This window comes from Mus caroli, chromosome 10 (genome assembly GCF_900094665.2).
Source record: "Mus caroli chromosome 10, CAROLI_EIJ_v1.1, whole genome shotgun sequence".
NCBI classification, from domain to species: Eukaryota; Metazoa; Chordata; class Mammalia; order Rodentia; family Muridae; genus Mus; species Mus caroli.
In genome coordinates this window covers 64,748,956-64,772,113 of record NC_034579.1, presented here as the reverse complement: position 1 = coordinate 64,772,113, position 23,158 = coordinate 64,748,956, and the positions used below count along the sequence as shown (strand labels likewise).

Genomic DNA, 23,158 nt, shown 5'->3' with positions numbered 1-23,158 from the left:
TTACCAACCATGAGAGAGGAAAAGAGGAGGGAGAGGGGAAGACATGGTTTCTGTGGTGTGTGAGTTGAGAGACAGCAAACAGGCATGTGCAAAGTCTCCAGAGTAGAACTCTAGGGTAAATTTTAAATCACCTTAAAACTCGGATATATAAAGTTTTCAGTAAGTTTCTCTTCTCCCTCCTTTTAGAAGCCATTGTTACAAAGACACATGAGTCTTAAGAGTGAGGGAAAAAAAACATACAAGAAAATGGAAGCCTTAAAACAAATGTAACACATCCAAATTAACTTCCTGAAGTGTCAGGGAAGAAAAAAAAAATCAAACCCAGGTTTGGGGCTGTACAGAAATGGCTGCTCATCTATATGTGAGACTAATAAGTGTCATCTGTGCCATCCACTATAGCACGTGACAGTGAGAAGCAAAGCCATCATCATCATCATCCCCCCCCCCGCTGCGCTAGACAATGGCCCAAAGTGGTTTCACCAAACCCTGAAAAACTATCACCCACGCCTAAGAAGTCAAGTGCTTGATTTGTTCTGTTCACATGACACCAGACAGACTGGACTGATCGACATGCTCTCTAATAACACTTATTTGGGGTCATGTGGTTAAAGACACCCTTAAGAAAGAGACAGGATAAAGAGACTCCTGAGAGATTATGGCAGACCAGTGAGAACAGTGAGATCCCTTTAGCTTGACAATAGAAACCAGGACAACAGAATTAGCAGTGCAGTGCCTGGCCAGCGTGAACGAAGCATGCTCAGTCTTCTCTGGAGTTCAGTTTGCAAGTGGCTACACCAGTGGTTTTCAGCCTATGGGTTGTGACCATGTTGGGGGTCAAAGGACCCTTTCACAGGGGTCACCTAAGACCATCAGAAAGCATACATTTATATTATGATTCACAAAAGTAGCAAAAATTACAGTTATGAAGTACGAATGGAAATAATTTCATGGTTGAAGGGTCACCACAACATGAGGAACTGTACTAAAGGGTCGCAGCATTAGGAAGGTTGAGGGGCCGAGAGCTAGACTAAGCTGAACTTGTATCAGTCAGCCAGTTCTTCTGCAGTCTTAGGGAACAAGTACGACTTCTGAGAACTCAGTTTTGTGAGGCAGATCAATCACTAGCTAAGATGTCCAATGTTTTTGTGAAGGAAAATTAAACTCACTGTGACTGTATTTTAAGAGGACTGTCATATGATGAGATAGTTCTCTCTATCACAATCGTGGCATTAGCTAAATCCACAGCAGTCTGTGAGACCTGCTCCACAGATGTCTAAAATGAGACTCCTTCCTTGCATTTCATGGACTCTCAAAACCTGCATAGAATGGAAGACTAGCTCAGAATCTGCCCCACAAAATGTGTGAAGCCAATAATACACTGTGGGCATATGACATTTATCCTAAAAAGAAACTCTTATTACCATGTCTCTTGACATATCATGATTTAAAAATCTTAAAGATATTACAGAATAGCCAAGATACTGCATAAAATGTTTATACTGTAACAGTTATGTTTTTTTTATATGCTAGGCATAATTAATTTTAATATCACCTATGATTTATAAGAATGAGACCAGTTGGTATTTTTTTTTCCAGCTCAGAACACAAGACTTCAAGGCAGCTGTTATGTGGAATACTAAAGCTGTGTTTGATCAACTATGAATATGAACAGTCACACACTGACAAATAGTAAAGAGAATTTTTGAATATGAAAAAAGCTGGTAAGTAATTGAAAAGCTTTTGTAATCAAAAAGTTCAGATGGCTGCAAGCTGCTCTTCAGGCAGCAGACCCTCTCCATTTATGGTCCTTAGATCTAGACATTGTATCCTTAACAGGAAACTTTAGAACTCATTCAGAGAGCAACAAGAACACAGTCTTGAAACAGGCTGCAGTATTTGCAAAGATTTTTGTCTAGAGAAAAGAATCAGAAGAGATGTTTTGAAACACAGAGAGGGGAAGGAGGGAGATAACAAAGGGGGAGAGAATGAAGGAAACAAAAAGACAAAAACTTATGAAGAATATTTCAGTGCCTCCAGGAGAAGCCCAAAAAGGCTGACTTAATATAACAAGGTGATTGGTTATCTTGCTCTTTAGGTAGACCACTCTACTTCAAGAGGTAAGATAGCTTCCCCAATACTAGAAATACCCATATGCAACTTGTCTTAGCTATTATAGATAAACTTTATATTGGTAGTAAAAGAAATCAGAAATCCTACGAAAATTTGACACCTTTATGAATTTTACACGATATATGTGAAAACAGACGAGAACATTAACATCTCATTCGCACATTCCCAAAATAGAATGTCTTGGCTAGCAAAAGCTGATAATTACCTGTCTACATGCCCTTCACTATTTCCACCGTCTTAAGGTCCTCTTGTGAATAGCTTCTGACATCTCCCCTTGCTAAGTATCTTTGATACAAGTGCATTCTAAGTGTCTACCCACTTATCACCACTATAAAAGTGATAACTTGCAGTAGGAAAAAATCCTGATAGGAAAGTATCTTTGTATCCTCTCTCTCTCTCTCTCTCTCTCACACACACACACACACACCACCACCACCACCACCACCACCACCACCACCAACAACAACAACAACAACCCTAATAGTCAATAATGTGCATTTATTTCTACCTCTTTTCATGTGAGCACATGTGTGTGTGTGTTATGTATTGAGTCTACTTACCTGAAATTTCTCGTTATGGCCCTTGGAGGAGGTCTTGTGTAGATAGGGTTTAGAAATAAACTCTAGCTGAGTGCTGTATGACAGTTTTGTATATATAGATATTACATAAGTCTCTAGGCCACATGTGACCGATAAATTAGCCATTCTTCCAGTAATGAGTCTATAGCAGATAAGGCATACAGTGCACAGATGCAACAGTACAATCTGCAGAATGTTTACAAAAATAGAAAGGCATTTAGGTTTCTATAGGCTTTTGTTTTAGCTTAGAAAAAAAAAACTCTGGAAAACTAAGACGTGCTCATCATTATTTGAGCAAGTGCTCTAATTCTGCTAAGATAAAATGTTGTCAAGCCATCTCTGTGCTATATTTAAAGAGATAAAAAAAAACCAACAACAACAGTGTTTCAGAAGAACAATTTGGAACTATTGTAAAGGAGACTATACCAAAAGCCTCATTTGTCAGTAAAGAACAAAAGAATGTTGGGTGTAATACACCTATAATCCCATAACTTAGTGCATAGCCTTTGTTAGATAGTGAGGTCAAATTAAGTCCCCATCCTACCATCTTTTATCCCCTGAAACAAAATTACTTCACTTTTAGCCTATGGAAAAGCATAACCTATAAAAATATGTGTGTGAAGGCATGAAAAATAACTTGCAGCAAAAAAATGGCCATATCATGACTTACTCAGCCCCTGCTCATCATGTCTACATCCTTGAATGTGAAGCTGTTCTGCAGCAGATAATAAATAGAAAGGGTAGAGTAGGACCACAAAGGAGAAGAGAAAAACACTGAGTACCTTCATCCATAAAGAAACCTTTCTTTCCCCCACTCTGTTCCTGTTAAGACTCCTTCTACCAACACAAATTTCTTTAAATTTTGACTAGTGACATCAGAGGATGGTTCAAGGCATCCTGATCTAGGGGCCATTTTTGTTAAACTTTGTTTGTAAGCGTAGAATCGCAACATCTGGAGATTTTGCTTTAGCTTTTGCTAATCTACTGATATATTGACCAAGCCAGCTCAGTCAGTCAATAGGGTCTCAATAGCCAATAGGGAGGGAGTAAGGATTAAAGAAAGAAAAGACAATTAGATAACACTGTAACATGACTCCTGCAAGTGCTGAAATGTATTTTTTTCCCAGTCTGCTTTTATACCATTCTACGTACATGCAAAGAATAGGGTCAGTTTCAGGTCAAAGACAAAGTAGTCAAGGAACAAACAAAGGTCCTGTGATTACTGTATTCAGAGATTTAACAAGACAATCAAGATACAAAGAACACATCCCTCAGCTGTATTCATCTTGACCCTTGTTCTAGCCCAATGTCAAATTCTTGCCTAAGCCTACTTTCTTTCTTTTTTATTTTTTTAATATTTATTTATTTTATTTATATGAGTACACTGTAGCTATCTTCAGGCACACCAGAAGAGGGCATCAGATCTCATTACGGGTGGTTGTGAGCCACCATGTGGTTTCTGGGAATTGAACTGGGGACCTCTGGAAGAGCAGTCAGTGCTCTTACCCGTTGAGCCATCTCTCTAGCCCCTGAGCCTACTTTCTTGTCCTAGCCCAATAAAAATATTCTTGCCAATACCCTTGAAGCGGCACCAAGAGCTCTCCACTATATATCATTGGAAAATAACTACTGGGTTTTAAATACTGGGAAAACATTCAGTTGCTTTTCCTTATTGTAGTATTATATATAGCATATAAATATAAGTATTATAAAATAAACTTTATCATAGAGAATACTGACAATTTTAATATTTTTGTGACACTTTGGGAGGTATAATACTGTAACATCACTACCATATCGATTGTTCCTTTTTCCAACCCTAATTATAATAATTCCTAATCTGTAATACCTCAAATTTTTACCTCCACTATAATTATCTTCCAGTCTCTCTAGTGTCCCTCTATTCTGTTCATCCAACGAAACATATTAACCTTACAGCACCACTTTGCAGTTTTATGTCTGTCTAATGATATCTTCACATTAATCCTAGAAAACGGCAGCATTGTAATTTATGGAGCAAGTAATGATTAACTGTTCTCATGCACTGGTCTTAGTTGTGGTTCAGATTAAACAGGGGACATAAAAAGGATGACGCCAATGTCTGTCATGGAGAAACTCAGAAAAGTGAACCAATTAGAGGAGAGATTGATAAATTAGAAACAATGACAAGAATGATAAACATGTTCATTAGACAACTAGGAACAGGGTTGTTTAGACCCAAGGACCAGCAATGGGAATTTGATAATAAAGGTAGGAGTTTAAACATTGAGAAGAGATTAGAATTCATGAGACTACATGAATTCTCCAAGGAAATAGCTTTAAACAGGAAGGAACATGATGCCAAAGGTTGAGCTTTAAAGAATATCTGCCCCCAAGAGGACAGGGTAGAAGCCAGAGTTGAGAAGCATTAAGTTCCCAGGCAGAGAGAGATCTAGAAGAGGTCAGCACTACAGAGATTCTACAGAAAGAAAACGCTGAAATATCAAAGAGGCTGCAGATGAAAGGAGACCTTGATATTTTAGTGATTTGAAAAACCTTACCAAATTGAAATGACTTTTGAAGACTAAGAATCAGAAGGCTATAGATTGGTGCTCCATGCGATGAGGGTTGGCAGTAAACGGTGAATAACTTTTACAGTACTTCCCAGTTTGGAGTGAGTTTCTCGTAGTACTGGAACAAACATTAACAAACTGAATAGTGATAAAATGTTCAAGTAAAGGTATTTTCCTAATTAAGGAGACTTGATGGTGGGCAGAGGCATTAGTAGAATCAGGGAAAGGGAAAGACTGGAGAAGCTGGAGTTGGGAAATGCAAGATAATGACAAACACCAGATGGGAGCACGGCTGGGGGCTTAGGGGAATAGGAGCAAGTTTTACCAAGACCCATTGAGTCAATGATGGAAGCAAAAAGCTAACTCTTCAACATTTATACCCAGCTTTTAGGATAATTATTTTCATTTCTAAATTAAAAAGCTTTCTACCTCTATTGAGCTATGATTGACAAATAAAAATTCATATATTTAGAATGTGGTTTTGATGTTAGTATATATACATTTGTATAAATGATCGGCACAATCAAGCTAATTATCATGTCTCTTCAGCATGTGTGTGTGTGTGTGTTTTGTACGAGTATATTTGATCTATTGTTAGAGCAAATCCCAACTTTTCTATTATCTATAGCCACCAGTCTGTACATAGGTCTTCAATACTCAGCTAAGATTTGAACTCTTTGACCAATAGACCCTCCTTCCCTCTACCATTCGCAAATAACCATTACCACTCTATTCCTAACTTTAGTTTTTTCATTTTGCTTTGTTTTAAATTTCACATATAAATGAAGTGTTCATTGTACTATGTCCAACTTACTCTATTTAATACCGTGTCCTCAATACCCATCATGTTGATACAAATGGTAAGATCTCCTTTGTTAAGGCTAAATAATAGTCTATTACATATTCACCAGTTCATGGATGTTCAAGCTCTACCAATACCTCAGCCTTGAATGATCTTGTAAACAAACATAGGCGTGCAGGTATATCTACAAAGCACTCTTACTTTTTTAGGTAACTGTGCAGTGGTGGAATTGTTGGGTCATATGATAACTGTTATACTATGACCTTGAGACAACTCGATACTGGTGGTCCCATAGTGCTTGTACAGACTTAGATTCCCTCAAGTTTTCCTTTACTGCATATTCTTGCCCATACTTGTTATCTTTTGACTTTTTGATGACCGTATTAGTTTTCCTTTATTGCATATTCTTGCCCACACTTGTTATCTTTTGACTTTTTGATGACCGTATTAGTTGATATTGTGGCATTTTACTTCTATGATTATTGACATTGACATCTTAAATATTTTCTTATATCAAAATGTAGGCATTTTGCATTTCTTCTTTAGAAAAAAATGTCTATTTAGATCCTTTGTCCATTTTTTTCCATTGGGTTACTTGTATTTTGCTACTGAGATTCTTATATGTTTAGTAAAATGCTTATAACTATATGTTCTACATTTTTTTGCATTACTTAGGATGCATCTCTGTGATATTTTGCTATGCAGATACCTTCCAATTTGATATACTCCTTGTCTATTTTGGGGGTTTGATACCTGTATATTTGGTGTCAATTCTAAAAATCCATTTTTAGATCCATGCTTACTCTGTGTTTTCTTGTTGCTTTATGGTTTCAGACATTACATTTAAGTCTTTAGTCCATTTTGAGTTAATTCTTGTGTATAGGAGAAGGTCCAATTTCATTATTTTTATATAAGGGAAATCCAGCTTTTCTGATCCCTTTCTTTCTCTAGTGTATATTCTAATGTATATAGTTCTATAGAACACTGACTGCACATGTGCATTTCTTAGTCTTTTATTTGGTTCCACTAGTCAACATGTCTGTTTTTATGCTAACAATACAATGTTTTGGGCACAAAAGCTTTTAAATATAGCTTAAAAACAGAATGTGTGGTGCCTCCAGTTTTGTACTTTTTACTCAAGCTCGCTTTAGCACTTTGAAACATTTTATAGCTTCATGACATTAAAGGGATTTTTTTGTGTGTGTTTCTGTGCAAAATGTCACTAGAGATTTGTTAGAAATTACATAGAATCTGTGCACTATATTGGTTACTGTGGACATTTTTATATCACTTTTCAGATATAGAAGTAAATGGATAACTTCCATTTATTTGCTGTTTAAAAAATTATTTATTAAATGTTCAGCAGGTTTTATTTTAGGGATCTTCCACATCATTGGTTAATTTTATCCCTTAAACACTTTAGCTTTTATAATTTACTTTATCTTTAATTATGTGTATATGTATATGTGTGAGGGTATGTACATGAGTTTTAAGTACCTGTATGGGCCAGAAAGAGATGTTGGATTCTTGGAATGGGTTCTGAGCTGCAAAGTACATAATGTTGAAGACTGAACTCTGATCCTCTGCAAGAGCAGAGCAGGCTCTTAATGGCTCAGTCACCTTTCCAGACCCATTTTTATTCTTTGGAATCCATACTTTCGTCTGTTGAGGACTCTCTATCTGAGTAAGCAGACTGGATGTGCATTGTATCTTATCTCCCCTAAAAAAGTTTTGTCGCTTCTTCCTCGGTGCTGCCTATGAGGTGGCTGCCATCTGTTTTGCGGCATCATGGCTGCCCTCCGGCCTCTGGTGAAGCCCAAGAACGTCAAAAAGAGGACCAAGAAGTTTATCAGACACCAGTCAGACCGATATGTGAAAATTAAGCGAAACTGGTGGAAACCCAGAGGCATCGACAACAGGGTGCGGAGAAGGTTCAAGGGCCAGATCCTGATGCCCAACATCAGTTATGGGAGCAACAAGAAAACCAAGCACATGCTGCCCAGCAGCTTCCGAAAGTTCCTGGTCCACAATGTCAAGGAGCTGGAGGTGCTGCTGCTGTGAAACAAATCTTACTGTGTTGAGATTGCTCACAACGTGTCCTCTAAGAACCGAAAACCCATTGTAGAAAGAGCAGCACAGCTGGCCATCAGAGTCACCAATCCCAATGCCAGGCTACGCAGCGAAGAAAATGAATAGATGGATTGTGTGCATGTTTTATGTTTAAATAAAATCACAAAACCTGCCATTGTAAAAAAAAAAAGTTTTGTCACACAACCAATATTAAAGGAGGAAAAATTGGGGCTGGAGCGATGGCTCAGTGGTTAAGAATACTGGCTGCTCTTCCAGAGGTCCTGAGTTCAAGTCCCAGCACATACATGGTACTTAACAATTATCTATGACTGTAGTCTCATGAATACCAATGCCCCCTTCTAGCATGCGGATGTACATACAAGACAAAAAGCACCCACATGCATAAATAAATAAATAAACAAATCTCTTTTTTTAAAAAGGAAAATTTAAGGTCCTTGTTGGAGGCATATTTGTGTTCAAAATAAATACACAATAGATGAGTACATGAGGACTTTCTCTGTACAAGAAGATAGCTTCTTGTCAAGGGCTCTAATGTTAGGTAAGGTGCTGGTTAGGATATCGTTGAGGGGTTTCTCAAATTTGATTCAAGTCTTGATGTACATTAATTTACAAATCATAATGTGGTTGTCTTTATAAGGGAACTATAAGTAACAACTGTAACAAGAAAACAAGAAAGGTGTTGGAAGAAATGAATGAAATCACACAGACCAGCTCCACAGGTTTCCACCATGACAGCAAATGGCTCAAGCAGGTAAGTGACATGTCTTATTTCAAATGACACCTGGAAACATAAGAAAGAGGTTCTGCTCCCCTCTAACCCCAACCCCCTGCCTGAGGGCTCCTCTGGGCAAACCCAATAACATTAAGTCCCACCCTGCCCCTTCTGCACTCCTTTTCCAGGGCCACAATGCCACATATATCCATGGAGGCCTGCTGCTGCCCAGGACAAAGAGGCTTGCAACCATCAGGGACCACCAGTTCTACTTGCATCCCTGAAGGCCTGCCCTAACCCAGGACAACTAGCAGCCTGAAGCCATCAGGGTCTGTCTATCAGTCATACCTGCATCCCTGGAAGCCTGCTACCATCAGGAACCACTAGCTCTACCTTTAATCCCAGAGACAATAATAACCTTAAATCTCATCTTATGAATATGATAGAGGCCTTTAAAGAGAAAATGAATAAATCCCTTAAAGAAGTACAAGAAGATACAATCAAAAAGGTGAAGGGAATGAATAAAACCATCAAAGACTTGAAACTAGAAATAGAAGCAATAAAGAAAACACAAACTGAGGGAATCCTGGAGATGAAAAACCTAGGGAAGAAAACAGGAACAACAGATGCAAGCACTGCCAACAAATATAAGAGATGGAAGAGAGAATCTCAGGCATAGAAGATACCATAGAAGGAACTGATAGATTGGTCAAAGAAAATGCTAAAACTGGAAAGTTTCTAACACAAAACAGTCAGAACACTGTGAAAAGACCAAACCTAAGAATAACAGGAAGAAGGCCAGGTAGTGGTGGCACATGCCTGTAATCCCAGCACTTGGGAGGCAGAGGCAGGTGGATTTCTGAGTTTGAGGCCAGCCTGGTCTACAGAGTGAGTTCCAGGACAGCCAGGACTGCACAGAGAAACCCTGTCTCGAAAAACAAAAACAAAATAAAACAAAAAAGAATAACAGGGAGAGAAAAAGGAGAAGACTCCCAACTCAAAGGCCCAGAAAATAACAAAATTGTAGATGAAAAAATTCCTAACTTGAAAAAAGAAATATCTATAAACATATAAGAAGCTTATAGAACACCAAATAGAGTGTACCAAAAAAGAAAATCCTCCTGCCACATAAAAATAAAAATACTTAATGTATAGAACAAAGAAATAATATTAAAAGTCACAAGGGATAAAGGCCAACTAACATATAAAGGAAGACCTATTAGCCTACACATGACTTCTCAACAGAGACTTTAAAAGCCAGAAGGGCCTGGGCAAAAATGTCTTACTGTCTCTAAGAGATCATAGATGCCGGCCAAGACTTCTATACCTAGCAAAATTTTCAATCACCATAGACAGAAAAAAACAAGATATTCTATGACAAAACCAAAATTAAACAATATTTTTCATTTAAGCCAGCCCTACAGAGGATACTAAATGGAAAACTCTAACACAAAGAGGGTAACTACACCCAAGAAAACACAGGGAATAGATAATTCCAACCAGCAAATCCAAAATAAGAGAATCACAGACAGACAGACAGACAGACACACACACACACACCTACAAACATCAAAATAACAGGAACTAACAATCACTGGTCAATTAATATCTCAATATTAATTAATCTCAATATGTCTCAATTCTCCCCCCCCCCATAAAAAGACACAGGTTTACAGAGTGGATGCATAAACAGCATTCATCATTCTGCTACACGCAAGAAACACACTTCAGCAACAAAATTAGGCATTACCTCAGAGTAAAGGGCTGGAAAGGGATTTCTAAGCAAAAACTTTTTTGAACCAAGAAACAACCTGGAATAGCCATTCTAATAGATAATAAGATAGACTTTCAACCAAAAGTGATCAAAACAGATACAGAAAGGCACTTCATACTCATCAAAGGAAAAATCAACCAGGATTACATCTCAATTCTGAACATCTTTGCCAAATGCAAAGGCACTTGCATTTGTAAAAGAAACATTACTAAAGCTTTAATCATACATGGAACCCTACATATTTATAGTGGGAGACTTCAACACCCCACTCTCACCAGTTGACAGGTCAACGAGACAGGAACTAAACAGAGAAATAATGAAACTAACAGAGGTTATGAATCAAATGGACCTAATAGATATCTATAGAACTTTTCCCTGAACACAAAAGCTTGTACCTTCTTTCCAGCACTTCATGGAACCTTCTCCAAAATTGAACATATACTCAGTCACAAAGCAAGCCTCAATAGATACGAAAACAAAAACAAGCACAAAAATAAATTGAAATAACACTTTGTATCTTATCAGACCACCATGAATTAAGACTGGACTTTGACAACAACAGAAAGTCTACATACTTACGGGAATTAAACAATTCTCTACTCAATAATTACTGGGTCAGGAAAGAAAGAAAGAAATAAATTAAAGACTTTCTAGAATTCATTGAAAATGAAGGCACAACATACCCAAACTTATGGGACACAATGAAAACAGTTCTAAGACAAAAGTTCATAGCACTAAGTGCCTCCATAAAGAAATTAGAAAGCTCTCATATCAGCAACTTAAAAGTACACCTGAAAGCTGTAGGCATAAATTTTTTGCAACCTACTTTTAACAAGAGTTCAACCTGTCCTCTAGCCCATGACCCAGCAGAGATAGTGGAAAAGTTATTAGGAAATTGGGGACGTGAACCTGTTCAACAATAGTTCCTTGGGAACTAGCTCCATCTTCTTTGGCAGACGTTCAATCAGTTCCATAGCAACCAGCAAATATGACTCAGCAGCTGCAGACCCTCTAGGCAGGCAGACGCCACACACAAACCAGCAGCTGTATAATTCAATCCTGAAGAAACTGGTAGACTTACCAACGGGCCTGAGGCAAGGCTGTGGAACCAGCAAGCTGCTGCAGGAACCTCATGAGCAGTTCTTGGGCATGTTTCTCTCAATGTCGGAGAGAGTTATCACAAGTTGAGCTCAACAATGCTATGTAATGTGAACCAATACATGCATGCAGTTAGCCAAGAATAGTGAGGCAGAGTAAACCAAACCAAGGCTCGGTGCTCATCTCCCACTCTCCATGGGGTCATATTTATACTCCTTCATCAAGTGTCCTTTCACGTGTCTGCTATATCCAAACATCCTTTCACCTGTGTCTGCTTCAGGAAAACACTCTTTCACATGTCTGCTTTAGCAAGGCATCCTTTCACCTGTGTGCCCCAGCAAAACACCATATAACATAACTGACTTTCCAAAGAACAAGTTTCCACTTCAGAAACTCTAGGAAATAAGGAAGTAAACACACCCACCAGGAGTAGATGTTAGGAAATAATCAAAATCAGGGCTGAAATTAATCAATAAGAAACCCAGAGAACAATACAAAGAATCAATGAAGCCAAGAGATGATTCTTTGATAAAAAATCAACAAGATAGACAAACCCTTAACCAAACTATCTAAAAGGCTGAGAGACAGCACACAAAGTAACAAAATTAAAACTGAAAAAGGGAGACATAACAACAGACACTGAGGAAATTCAAAGAATCATTAGGTCTTTCTTCAAAAGTCTGTACTCCATAAAATTGGAAAATCTAAATGAAATGGATGATTTTTCTAGACAGATACTACTTACAACTTACCACTTGATCTTAAATCAAGATCAGATAAACTAAGTAATCCTATAACCCCTAAGGAAATAGAAGCAGTCATTAAAAGTCCCTCCGCTCCCCCTCCAAAGTAACAGGGCCAGATGGTTTTAGAGCAGAATTCTACCAGACTTTCAAAGAAGAGCTAATACCAATTCTTCTCAAACTATTCCACAAAATAGAAGCAGAAGGAATATTGCCAAATTCACTCTAGAGGCCATAGTCACCCTGATACCTAGACCACATAAATACTCAATAAAGAAAGAGAATTTCTAACTAATTTCCCTTATTAGCATTTATGTAACAATACTCAATAAAATACTTACAAACCAAATCAAAGAACACATCAAAGAAATCATCCACCATGATCAATAAGGCTTCATCCCAGGGATGCAGGGTTGGTTCATTATGGAAACCCATCAATATAATCTACCATATAAAGAAACTGAAAGGAAAAAAACCCACATCATCGCATTAGATGCTGAAAAAGCCTTTTCCAAAAGCCAAACACACTTCATTTAAAAGTTGTGGTGAGATCATGGATACAAAGTCCATTCATAAACACAACAAGCCAATAGCCAACGTCAAACTAAATGCAGAAAAACTTAAAGCAATTCCACTAAAAACAGGAACAATACAAGGCTGTTCACTCTCTCCAAATGTCTTCAATATAGTACTTGAAGTTTTAACCAGAGCAATAAGACAACTAAAGGAGATCAAGGGATACAAATTGGAAAGGAAGAAGTCAAAGTATTGCTATTCACAGATGATATGATAGTAAATATAACTGACCTCAAAACTTCTACCAGAGAACTACAGCTGATAAACACCTTCAGCAAAGTGGCTCAAAGAAATCAGTAGATCTCCTTTATACAAATGATAAATGGGCTAAGAAAGAAGCTAGGGAGAAAACATCTTTTACAATAGCCACAAAAAGATGTAAAATATCTTGGTGTAACTCTAAACAAGCAAGTGAAGTATCTGTATGACAAGAACTTCATGTGTCTGAAGGGAGAAATTGAGGAACATATCAGAAGGTAGAAAGATCTCCCATGCTCATGGATGGGTAGAATTAACATAGTAAACATGGCCATCTTAACAACAGCATCTACCAATTAATTGCAATTCCCATCACAATTCCAACACAATTCTTTACATATCTTGAACAAACAATTCTCAATTTCATACGGAAAAACAAAACCCAGGATAGCTAAAACAATCCTGTACAATAAAAGAACTTCTAGAGGTATCACCATCCCTGACTTCAAACTGTACTACAGAGCAACAGGAATAAAAACTGCATGGTATTGGTATAGAAACAGTCAGATTGATCAATGGAATAGAATCAAAGATCCAGAAATAAGCCCACACTATGGACACTTGATTTTTTGACAAAGATGCCAAAATTATACAATGGAAAAGGAAAGCATCTTCAACAAATGGTGCTGGTCTAACTGGAAAATAGATCCATATTTATCACCCTGAACAAAACTCAAGTCCAAGTGGATCAAAAGACCTCAATGTAAAACCACATACACTAACTCTAATAGAAGAGAAAGTGGAGGATAGCCTTGAACTCATTGATACAGGCGACAACTTCCTGAACAGAAAGAGCACCAATGGCTCAGGCACTAAGATCAACAATTGATAAATGGGACCTCATGAAATTGAAAAGCTTCTGTAAGGCAAAGGACCAAACAACTGCCTATAGATTGGGAAAAAGATCTTTGCCAATTCTACATATGGCAGAGGGCTAATATCCAAAAACTATAAAGAACAAGAAGTTAGACACTAACAACCCAAATAACCCAATTCAAAAATGAGGTAGAGAGCTAAACAGAAATCTCAACAGAGGAATCTCTAATGGCTGAGAACATTTAGAGAAATGTTCTATGTACTTAGTTATCAGGGAAATGCAAATCAAAAGAACTCTGAGATTCCACCTCACAACCATCAGAATGGCTAAGATGAAAATCTCAAGGGACGACACATGCTGGTGAGGGTGTGGAGCAAGGGAATACGTCATTGCTGGGGGGAATGAAACCTTGTATAACCAGTCTCAAATCAACATGGAAGTTTCTCAGAAAATTGGGAATAGTTATACCCCAAGACCCAGGTATACCACTCCTGGGCATAGACCCAAAGGATGCTCCACCATCCCACAAGGACACTTGCTCAACTATGTTCATAGCAGCCTTATTTGTAATAGCCAGAAACTAGAAAAAACCTAGAGGTCCCTCAACTGATGAATGGATAAAGAGAATGTGGTTCATGTACATAATGGAATAGTACTCAGCTATTAAAAACATTATTAGTTTTGCAGGCAAATAGATGGAACTAGAAAATATCATCCTGAGTGAGGTAACCCAGACCCAAAAGGACATGCATGGTATATACTCACTTATAAACGGATATTAACCATAAAGTACAAGATAACCACTCTACAAATCCACAGACCAAAAGAACCCAAACAACAAGAAGGGCCCAAGGGAGGATGGCTGAATCTTTTTCAGAATTAGAAAAAAAAAAAAAAACTGATATCAGAGATGGATGAAGGGAGGAAACAGAGTGAGAGAGGGGACAGGGAGGGGATCAGGATAGGTTTGTGTGTGTCAGGTGTAGGAAGAGCAAGAGAGAGAGAATGGAAATTGGAAATTGGCAGTGGGTGGCATCTCTAGCATGTGCCAGAGACCTGGGATTGATTGGGGAGGCCCCAGAGTGTCTATGGGAGTGACTCTAGTTAAAACTCCTAGCAGTAGGGGAAAGGGGTCTTGAAGTGGCTACTTCCTGTAGCTAGGCAGAACTTCCAGTGGAGAGATAAGGACAGCAATCTGCCCACAAAAACTTCTACCCAAAATGTGTCCTGCCTACAAACTGTGCATGGACAAAGATGGAGCAGAGACAGAGGAAATGGCCAACCAATGACTGGCCCAAGTTGAAAACTATCCCATAAGCAAGAACCAATCCCTGACACTATTCATGATACTCTGTTATGCGTGTGGACAGGAACCTAGCAAAACTGTCTTCTGAAAGGCTCCACCCAACAGCTGGCTGAAACAGATGCAAAGACCCACAGCCCAACATTTAGACAGAGCTTGGGGAGTCTTGTGGAAGAGTCAGAGGAAGGATTGAGGGACCCAAAGAGGACAGGGACTCTACAGGAATACCAACAGAGTCAACTAACCTGGACTTTTGGGGACTCCCAGAGACTAAACCACCAAAGAATGAGCATGGACTGGAACTAGCCCCACACTCACACTTCCCCCACCCAATACCCTCTTATATATAGCAGATGTGCAGCATGGTCTTCATTCGGGTTCCCCAATAATTGGAGCAGGGGCTGCCCCTGAATCAGTTGCCTCCCTGTGGATTGTGTTCCCCTAACTGGGCTTCCATGTTTAGCCTCAGTAAGAGAGGATACACCTAGTCCTGCCGTGACTGATATGCAGGGAGGAGAGGGGTAATACCCAGGGGTTCCCCCTCTTGGGAGGAGTGAGGAGAGGAGCTGTGAGGCAGGACTTCAGGGGGGCTGATATTGGGATATAAAATAAATAAGTAAATAAAATAATTTTAAAAAGAAAGAGGTTCCATGACCTTGAGGGTTATACCAAAGGATGTTGGAATAGAATGAAGCCTTCTACTTCTATAATGTCTATAATGACACTCCTTTCTTCTGGTTGTTTCTAGTAGTTTGCTTTAAGATGGTGACTACAATCTTTGCCTGTGTATTTGTTTTTGTTTGTTTGTTTTCAGTTCAGCCTGGTGGCTTTTTTGACTGAAGAGTAACACGTCTTTAGTAGTTTGAATATTTCCGGTCCAGAAAGTAAATATCACAGTGTTTGCTAAAGGCACCTTGCTCTTAATATGGTCCATGGCCATTCTATTGGATATTGATCCACCTGCATTTTGAGTACTGAGGAACTTTTAGCAGGAACAGGAACTCCTGCTTTCCCTGTTATGGTTTGAATCTGAAATCTCTGCCTCAGGTTCTCAGTCTAGTAGATCTCTGTCTAGTTGATGCTATCGGGGAGACTGTGGAGAACTTGAAAATGGAGATCTGGAAAATAGAGACCTGGATGAAGAAGTGGGTCATTGGGTCAGGTCCTTGGGGGTGTATTATCCTTGACAGCTTCCTGCCACTATATACACTTTCTCATCTGCCATTTGTGAACATGGCTTTCCCCATTAAGATAGACTGACTATATCAAAACTGAACCAAAAGAAACCTTTTCTCTTCTCAGACTTGTTAGCAATTCGGTAATAGTAGTGGAAAAGTAATTAATACATTCTCTTTGCCTATGATGTCCTGCTCACAGTTGACTGAATGTGGACCCCAACCGGGATATATATTCTCGGCACCTGGTATATTGTCCTGATACACTTGTAATATTTGTGTGAATTAAAGTTCTAATGTATGCATATTATATTTTTCAATTGTGGGTAAGCTATTTTTGTAGTTTGCAGCTCCTCTTGTGATTTATAAATCTGAGAATTCTCTGAAAGATAAACCCACTGTGCTTTGGCTGTCGATATCTAGTTCTGCTGATCTAGGCTTTTGAACATAAGAAATTCACCATTTTTCTTGACAAACAGTAATTTACTCTCTCCTTAGGGTATCTCCTACCTTAATACTGGAATGTTTTTTCCAGCTCAAAACAAAGGTCTATCTCATTAATCCCGAAGTTCATAACAAGGACATTTCACTTAATGATACCAAATTATCTTACACGGATTTTTATCAACCTTCAATTGTGCAAAATTTCCTCACGGGTTTATTTTATCTAAAGCGGGGCCTTCCATTTTATGAGTCATCAATTAATTAGATTTAGTTGTTTATGGCTAAATGGATGTGACTAGAAAAGGCAGCATATAGCAATCTATATGTAAATTGTTTTTATTGGTGAATATCAATGTTTGAAATTGGAAAATCAGTAAACAAGGAACATAAATTATTACCAATAACTATAAATAATACAAGGGGGAGAGGAGCTTCTTTTGATCCCGTGATACCAAGAAAAACAAAATAACATTCCGAATCAGTAAATGAGAACAGAGGCCAACAGGCTGTCATCCATATAGGCTTTATTTTTAAAACCTTTGCACCATCAGAGTGCACTGAAATATCTTAGGTGCTCCTGAATGCAATGGGGCGTGCAAATATGGCCATCACTGGAAGACCACAGGTCCCCCTTTCATTTTCTAGGGTAACAAAGAACAGGTGATGTGCTTCTGCCTGCATTTTTCAGTCAGAACAATGCCGGGCCCAGGGAAAGCACTGAAGACTTGTTTGTCAGCTGAGTGGGTGAGGAGGCAAGCTGACAAGTGGCTGTCACCCAGAAGCTGCCTCCTCAGCAGCCAGCCGCCAGCATCCCGTGTAGCCTCACCTGTCCCGCAGCACCGACCTGAGTTCGCGCTCGCTGCCCGGTGCAGTCCTCAGGTGGCCGCTCATTGCTCACTGCGGGGCCTGGTGAGGAACGGCGGCTGGGCGCGCAGAGCCGGGACCGGGAACCCTAGGCGGGCCTCAGTTTCCCAATGTGTATTCAACAAGCAACAGGCGCGCGCTCGCCTCGCCGCAGCCCGGGGTGGCCGTCCGGCTCTACCTGGCATTGTGAAAAGAGCCTAGCCGCCATCGCCTGGCGAGCGCGACGCGCCGAGCAGCTTGCCACAGCCCGCGCTTCTCGCGCGCTCCATCCTCCTTCGCTTCCAGCGGGAGAAGGCGCGCGGAAGAGCCGAGCGAGGGCGCGTGCGAGGGCGCGTGCGCGCGACAGGCGGGGTCGGGATGCGCAGGGAGGCAGTGGGGCGCGCATGCGCGCGCGCGACAAGCGCCCCGGGGGATACGGTCTATGCGCCCGCAGGTGGGTTGCGGGTGCGCGCCCCAGGACAAGGACAGCGACGGAGGCGTGTCAGAGCGCGGGCGCGCCACTGGCTGGGCGCGGAGCCCTAGTGAGGAGAGCAGAGGGCGCGTCCGCGTCCGTGCGCGTGCGCGCGCGCCGCAGGTAGGGGGCGGGGCCCGTGTGCAGGCAGGTAGGCGCGTCCCCGGACCCCCGTCCTCCGTGCGCGTGTGCGCAAGGGCGGGCGGCAGGCAGGGGGCGGGGTCTGCGAGAGGTAGGAAAGGGGCGGGGCCCGGGTGCAGGCAGGTAGGCGCGTCCACCGCCAGCCCCGCCCCCGTGAGCGTGCGCGGCCCTCCCTTCAGGCGAGAGCGCGCTCTTCCCGCGCTCGCGCCGGCCGGCGTTCAGTCTACGAGCCGCGCACTCGGAGGAGCTTCTGCCGCCGCTGCCGCCGCCGCCGCCGCCACCGCCGCCGCCGCCGCCGCCACCGCCGCCGCCTCGGCCGCGACTCCCGACCGGAGGTTGCCCTCGTCCTCAGCACTCTTAGGCCTTTCCCGCCCTTCGCCCCGCCGGCCGCTGGCGCCTGGCTTCGACGCGGGGTCGCGAAGATGGAGGTGCCGCGCCTGGACCATGCCCTTAGCAGCCCCAGCAGCCCGTGTGAGGAGATCAAGAACCTCAGCCTGGAGGCCATCCAGCTGTGCGACCGTGATGGTGAGGAACGGAGGCACCGGCGGGAGACAAAAGGACGCGGGCGGAGGTGTCCGGTCCCTGGGAGAGGGCGCCTCTCGGGTCCTAGGGAGAAGGCTGCTGGAGGGAGAGGGCGCCTCTCGGGTCCGCGGGAGAAGGCTGCTGGGGGAAGAGGGCGCCTCTCTGGTCTTTAGGAGAGGGCGCCGCTCAGGTCCGCGGGAGAAGGCTACCGGGGGAGAGGGATCCGATGGGTCCGCGGGAGAAGACTCCACTGGGGAGAAGGAACCGTTCGGATCCGCGGGAGAATGCTCCGCTGTGGAGAGGGCGCCTCTCGGGTCCGCGGCCCGGTGTTGCCTATTCTGCAGCAGGCAGATCTTGGGTCTCCCGACCAGGGACTTACCCGCCACCGCGAAGGCTAGACTGGATAGGCTTGACCAGAAACTTACCCATTCCCTTGCAAACCTCTGAACCCCAGGAGTGTCTAACTGGGGTGAGCCTCCTAGTATTTTAGTCGGGGGCAGAAAAGCTGCGTTTCAGCACCAAGGACAGACACTAGGCTCTTGGCTCTGGGCAGGGATTATGAGGCTGTCAAAAATCCGAACCGGATATTGGTCTTTCCTCTACCTTTGCTGAGATTCGGTGTGTGTGCAGCACACACCATTGTGTGTTGATGTGTCAGTACTCTATTGTGAAAGTTGGCAGTCTACGAAAAGGAAATGACTGATCACAGGGTCCGAGTGTTAAAGTGCTAGCTAGCTAGTACTCTGCAGTGTGGGCACAGCGCTGTGTGTTGGGCTAGTTAGAGGATCAGTGTTGGGCACAGAATGGTGTGTTGGGCTAGTTGGAGGATAAGAGTTGTTTCAGTGATTTGGAATAAAACTTCATTTGTAAAGAAGTCGTCTGATTGCTGATTGGCCTAATAATTGTTAAATTCTGCATATAAAACCGGTTGACATGGAAACACGATTATCAGTGAAAATGTTCAACTGTATGTGAGTAATAGCTATAGAACATTTTAAAAGAAAAGTTATGAGAGATATTAATTGGTGCACGGTAAGGTCATTAAATGTAGCAGGATAACTCATATAGGAAACAAAGATCTTGTTTTTTAAAAGGCATTGAAACGGACATTTAAGTCGACTGAGCACTAAAGTCCTGCTTACTAATAATTTTTAATTGTTAGTGTGAATTTATTTTTAATAATCTCTAAATGAAAATTCAAACTCTTTGAGCACAACAAACCTTAACTTATGAAAGAGGTGTAGCCTGAATAATTAAGTATTCTTGTAAAGGCTGTTTATTTCCTTTGTCGGTAGATTAGCTTTGTAAATTGCAGCTATTTTTATTTTCTCAGATTGGTTTCAGAGAAAACCAAGATTCTAATAAAAGTAGATTTAATTTTTATTTGATTCAGCAATTTATCAAATACTCATTCATATAATCAGTGCAACTAGGTAACCTAATGCTGTTCCTCAGACCTTAATAACTTCAGTTTTGAAAATTGCGTTTTCTGTGTTTATCAGGGGTGTCAGGGAAATGTTTGTTTAATGAAGTTCAGAGTACTAAAGTAGGGTGTGGGAGTTAGTTCTGCTTTTACTATATTCTGTTCTGGAGTAGTAGCTCTTTTGATCCATTTTTAGTTGTTTCAGTTGGCATTATGAATCCTGCAAAATGAGCAAATTATGTAACATTTCATTGAGGGGGATGTTGGGATCAAGCAATAGCTATAACAATAATTACTTATAGTCCTCTAGACTAGTCAGGTTTCACTTTGTAAAGTAGTTTAAACCAGGGAGTTACAAAGAACCATGTCTTTAAAAAATGTGAGGAAAAAAATGGAGACATTCCACTGAAAGGCTGTCACATGCTTTTGTTTCTCCCTCACCCTTGTGACCCAGTCTCAATATATGGCAATTTCTAATCAGTAAGTTGGCTTCATGACAGTCATTTAGAGGGAACAACACAGGTTTTTATGGAACGGCTTGTAGTATACTGCATTCAGTCTGTATTACGACTTTCCTTAATACGATTTCACATTGAGAGATTAACAGATGCATGGTGTCTGCTCCCTACACCTCACTCACTTCCCTCCCCCTTAAGTCTCACTGTTATCGATACATGGAGCAAGATTATGGCAGCAGACATAGCTGATCATATGTTTCTTTGTGTCTTAGGTCTACGGAGCTATAGTTTTATTTTATGAATATGGGAGTATGTGGTTTTTTTTTTACTTTTTACTCTTCCATTTCACTCTTGCTAATTTGGTATTGACGGAGGGAAACGTAAATTCCTTGGAAATGAAATAAAGTAGTCTAGGGCAAAGTAGTGGGTAAGCGTGGATTTCTGTTCCTTTCTACTCACAGAGGTTTTTAATTGTATCATGCTCTGTGTGCCTCATGAGTCACAAGCTATGGTTCCTAGTAAAACATCACTGTCTCTCATTTCGTTGGCTCTTCTCTTTTATGCTTTGTTTGTAGCTGATTTTTTCCTCTAAATTGTAGTTTATGTTACTAGCACCATCTCACAGCATCCCCACCACCTTTTTTCCAAATATTTAGTAATCTTGGGAGGATATCTGAGTTCAAATAGTCATGCATTCACTTTTTAATAAAGCAAGGGGATTCCTGTAAGTGCACTTGCATATATCCTTGTGAGTAGTCTTTCCTAGGCATGTCCGCTTTGTTGCTGGTACATGGTTCCTGCCCATGTGCTAGTCACTGTAGTTCAAATTGAGGATTCTAGATAGGACTCAGTTAGGAAACTGTTGGAATATGTACTGTAGCTATGGGGGCATCTGTTAATTCCTGTTCTAGTCAGGCAAGTACTTCTTTCCTAGCTCTAGAGTGCTCTGGTATACTTCACTGAGTGCACCATGTAGCTTCTTAATTTTTTTTTAATGGAGGGAAAAAATTCCAGTCTTTCACCTGAAAATATCAGTAATATGGGAATCCATTCTTAGTTTGTTTATTCCCATAATAGCATGAGGCACTTGCTGACCTGTGACAAGAAAGAAAAGGAAAAGAAAAAAGAAAAGAAAAAGCTCACCACCCCATACAAAGTTCCATATTAATTCTGACCCTTGTCATGTTTTTATTACACACACACACACACACACACACACACACATGCTTCTGTTCCTTTCTAAAAAGGGTTTACTTACATGTTACCATAGATAGATAGATAGATAGATAGATAGATAGATAGATAGATAGATAGGTAGGTAGATAGATAGATAGATAGATAGACCAATAGATAGAGCTGATAAATAGATCTCTATGTGTTTCTTCAAGCTAACAATATTGTTGTTATAGAGAAGTAGAAAAGACTAGGGTTTTTTTATAGTATTAACACTGCTCCCCCCCCCCAGCTTTCTCTCTTTAACAGTCATTATTCCTCTGAGTAGATCATTTTATGACTGTCTAGATATGGTGTCTAGATATGGTATGAGGTTTATGATGACTAAGTGAAGCAAGTGAGTATAAGTAAACTACAGTTTCTTTGTAATCATCGTTCGGTGGAGAAAGGGAAAGGAAAGTTTTTCTCTTTTATATATTCAAAACATAGATTTCTTTAAGGAACCTTGTCTACTTAAATTACAGGAGCTGGAACCTCCTTTTATGCTTTTGACATATGAACAGAACACAGCTTAACATTGGGAACATAATAACCCAAATGTGTAATGGCTCAGTCTGAATCAGGTGGCCTGTAATAACATCTCTAAAGCAAGCAAACGCCTGGGAAGAACACCTGGAATGTGTCCCTTTAATGCCTTCATCACAAGAATGTGAAGTAATCATGACTCAGTCTCACTGACGTGCGGCATGGAATAGCAGGGATACCATTTCAGATCACATGGCCAGGGTTAGATTGTTGGTCCTTGTTAGCCCTGTAACCGTGGGCCAGTTACTTAACCTGTTTTAGCCAGAGGCACTCTTGTCCAAAACAGGCATAGTAATGTCATACAGGATTTTGAAATGTAAAATGAAGTATTATGTAGCATAGACCATAATTCTTGTTGCAAAATAGAGAAAAATTATTGGGAGTGGAATGTTATCTTCTACATACTCTCTTGAGTTGAACCCAGTACTTTTAAAAATCTCTCTCTCTCTCTCTCTCTCTCTCTCTCTCTCTCTCTCTCTCTCTCTCTC

General features: G+C 40.7%; 1 protein-coding gene, 1 long non-coding RNA gene and 1 pseudogene across 2 annotated transcripts in view; all 3 read left to right on the top strand.

The window, feature by feature from the left end:
* The window catches only part of LOC110303732, a 53,332-nt gene extending 36,339 nt beyond the window's left edge, over positions 1-16,993 (top strand). Inside the window, exons 4-6 of the long non-coding RNA XR_002378953.1 lie at positions 1,602-1,721; positions 8,791-8,904; positions 15,502-16,993. This is a non-coding gene — a long non-coding RNA (uncharacterized LOC110303732). The remainder of the gene's footprint in view (positions 1-1,601; positions 1,722-8,790; positions 8,905-15,501) is intronic.
* On the top strand, positions 7,820-8,300 carry LOC110303731 (annotated as a pseudogene).
* Positions 16,994-18,735: 1,742 nt separating the features above from the next.
* Positions 18,736-23,158, top strand: part of Phyhipl (phytanoyl-CoA 2-hydroxylase interacting protein like) — a 40,953-nt gene continuing 36,530 nt past the window's right edge. The window contains exon 1 of the mRNA XM_021174618.2: positions 18,736-19,034. Within this exon, the coding sequence (XP_021030277.1) occupies positions 18,932-19,034 (103 nt within the window). The 5' untranslated portion in view covers positions 18,736-18,931. The remainder of the gene's footprint in view (positions 19,035-23,158) is intronic.